This window comes from Lolium rigidum, chromosome 5, assembly GCF_022539505.1.
Source record: "Lolium rigidum isolate FL_2022 chromosome 5, APGP_CSIRO_Lrig_0.1, whole genome shotgun sequence".
NCBI classification, from domain to species: domain Eukaryota; kingdom Viridiplantae; phylum Streptophyta; class Magnoliopsida; order Poales; family Poaceae; genus Lolium; species Lolium rigidum.
The window spans coordinates 198,832,689-198,835,836 of NC_061512.1; the positions used below are offsets into that span (position 1 = coordinate 198,832,689).

The 3,148-nt window shown below is 48.5% G+C and overlaps 1 protein-coding gene across 1 annotated transcript; it reads left to right on the forward strand.

Moving 5' to 3' along the window:
* The first annotated feature begins 263 nt into the window (after nt 1–263).
* LOC124653279 (tetraspanin-8-like) lies at nt 264–2,415 on the forward strand. The gene is made up of 2 exons (XM_047192350.1): nt 264–883; nt 1,831–2,415. The coding sequence occupies exons 1-2, from the start codon at nt 380–382 to the stop codon at nt 2,137–2,139; spliced, it is 813 nt and encodes a 270-aa protein (XP_047048306.1). The 5' UTR covers nt 264–379; the 3' UTR covers nt 2,140–2,415.
* Nucleotides 2,416–3,148: the final 733 nt, after the last annotated feature.

Here is a 3,148-nt window from a genome sequence, read left to right on the forward strand (position 1 = left end):
ATTGCCACATCCTTTTGAACCTATCGAAACATGAACAAAGAGAAAATGAAACATAACCAGACCCGAGGCAGGAGGGCTCGGTCAATACGCTTGCGTGTGCACACCCCTGGGCAGGCGGTCAAGGAACGAACCACCGCTCCCTGGCAGACGAAAAGCCCAAGAACTTTCGTCCCGCTGCGGTACGGCCCAATTCCTCCCCACGCGCACATTCCCATCTACAAATACCACGTCCACCACCGCATCTCCCTCAACCCACCCTGCCACTTCCCCTACCCTCACCCCAAAAACTTTCGAAAACCGCCGTTCCGAAGTTCCAACCAACCGTCGGCCAACCCCTCTGCAAGAAACCAACCGCACCGCCGCCGCCGGCACCTTCACGATGGTGCGTCTGAGCAACACGATGATCGGCGTCCTGAACGCGATCACCTTCCTCCTGTCCGTCCCGATCCTCGCCGGCGGCATCTGGCTGCGGCAGCGCGCCGACGGCACGGAGTGCGAGCGGTACCTGGCGGCGCCGATCATCGCGGTGGGCGTCTTCCTCATGCTGGTCTCCATCGCGGGGCTCGTCGGCGCGTGCTGCCGCGTGACCTGCCTCCTCTGGTTCTACCTCGTCGCCATGTTCCTCCTCATCGTCGTCCTCCTCGGCTTCACCGTCTTCGCCTTCGTGGTCACCAACAAGGGCGCCGGGGACGCCGTGTCCGACCGCGGGATCAGGGAGTACAGGCTCGGCGACTACTCCAACTGGCTCCAGAAGCGGGTCGAGAGCAGCAAGAACTGGAACAGGATCAGGGGCTGCCTCGCCGACTCCAAGGTCTGCAGGTCCCTCGAGGACAAGCAGGACACGCTCAGCCGATTCCTTCGCGACGACGTCTCTCCAATCCAGGTAACCGCTCCATCCACCACCATTTAATTACTTCCAAAAAGAAAAAACTGTTCTCACTTTGCATCATCTTATAATTGGCCATTAATTTCATATATCTTCTGAAGATAGTCGTACCGCTAACATAGAAAAGGCACACTTAATTTGCCGTGTATTACTTGTTGTCATGTTTTCTCTTATAAATATGAGTGGTATTTATTTCCACGTGTTGCCTATGTGTTCGCGGAGATATTTCTGACGATCGAGCAGGAGGATAAGATAGTTCCTAGTGCCAAAGTCAACAATGTAGTTTCAGAAATTGTAGTCGCGCAACTTGTTTAGTGGTGATGTTTACGTGTACGGGTGAGCCTGAGGTAGACATCCTTCATCGATTTAATGGCAGAACTTATATCTACTCTGAGTTTTTTCCTTTTGAAACTTCTACTCTGCTAGACTTGCTTATGTCCATACGATTAGTCATAGCCCCGACTCCATTTTTTGCACATAACAGTCGCATGGTTAATTACAAGGTAAAAGATCACATTGCTCAATCAAAAACAAAAGTACAGGTCTGGGTTTTGAATACCTACTAGTGTTCGATTTGATACGATCTTCACAATCTCCAATGGGGATGACTCGTGAGCACATGGTATTATCAACGGATTACTCCTTATTTAGTGTTTTTTCCTTCGTCGCAAAGCAATCCTCTGGGCAGCTGGATTGCTTTCAACTCTTTCCAAATCCTTTGACCGTTGCAATATTTAAAGGTTAGGATACATATCACCAAACTTGTTGACTAGTTAGGCTCACAGTATTCAACCGGTCCGTGCCCAAATATTTTCTTTCTATAAAAAAAATGAGGACTGGATCACTGAAACATAACAATCATTTTTTTCTTGAATGGGTGAAATTAGTGTATCATCGTTGTGTTACCACCGAGGCTGACCATTTCTCCCTTTCTCTGTGTGCAGTCCGGTTGCTGCAAGCCTCCGGCCAGCTGCGGCTTCACCTTCTCCAACAGCACGCAGTGGACCGGCACCTCGAACTCGACGGACCCGGACTGCACCACGTGGGGCAACGACGCGGCCACGCTCTGCTACGGCTGCCAGTCATGCAAGGCCGGCGTGGTGGCCACAGTCAGGCGGGACTGGAAGCGTATCGCCATCCTCAACATCATCTTCCTCGTCTTCATCATCATCGTCTACTCGGTCGGCTGCTGCGCTTTCAGGAACAACCGCAGGGACCATCACAACGGCTACAAGCAGGGCGGATACGCTTGATCGGTCTGAGCCTCGGCTTGGCCTGGCCAGTGACCGTCTGTCAGGGTCACTTGTGTCGCCTTCTTTGATGCGAGTCATTACCATTTACTATATCTGTAGGTTGGCCTGGTCTAGCTTTGTACAGACGAGATTATTCTGTGTTCTGATCATCTATATTAGCTAGGTAGTGTCTACTGTATGATCAGGAGGAGGGTTGTATATGCTGTTCTTTGATATGACAGACCATTATATATGTACCTAGTACCTGGCGTACTTTATTTATATATTACTTTCTTCTAAAATTTTCAAGTCATTTCCACCTTAATTTGTTCAAGATTTCTCTTCAAATTTCGCTTGACACAGTATTCTGCAAATCTGCACCGGATCGTGTTCTTTTCGACATTTCAGTATTTGTGATGGTCGATGAAATCATTTGTTTTGATTTGATGGTCTATTGCTCGTTCGATCTTTGGACAGCAGCAGTGTGTTGTGTAGTTACGTTTATTATTAAAATTCGTCTTTGAGCCCATTCTCCCTGAATTGCGATTGCATGTATGTTTTCGCAATATATGTGCCACGTACGCTTTCTTTGTTCTCCAGCGTATTCCTACCTCAAGTGTCATCATCGGAAACAAACCTACCTCAAGCTGATCAGCCAATTACCGTCCTTTCTTGTTCAGATATTTGCTGCTATCGGCCACTTAGCACTTACATACAAAAGTAGCAGACAGATTTGCTGGCGTGCCTTCAATGTTTTCTTGACCAATTCTGCCATACTTCCCATCGAAGTATTACTACAAGGGAAAGCTGTGGTGGATCATGGTTCATGAGAGAGGCAAGTCCAGCCTAACACAACCTCAAAGATATGCACCTCCTTTCACTTTCACTTGCAATAATGGTTCTAGCAATAATAGTTATAGCTAGGCATGGCATCGCCTTCTTGTTGTCTTTTCTGTGCGACTCTTTAGACTACTGGCCCTGCTTGGCATAGGTTTCAGTCCTTGCCAATTGGCAACCTCCATCATATATC

Coding starts and splice junctions, on each gene's coding strand:
- LOC124653279 (XM_047192350.1), top strand. CDS start 380: ATGGTGCGTCTGAGCAACACGATGATCGGCGTCCTGAACGCGATCACC. Junction 884..1,830: donor ACGACGTCTCTCCAATCCAG/GTAACCGCTCCA, acceptor CTCTGTGTGCAG/TCCGGTTGCTGCAAGCCTCC.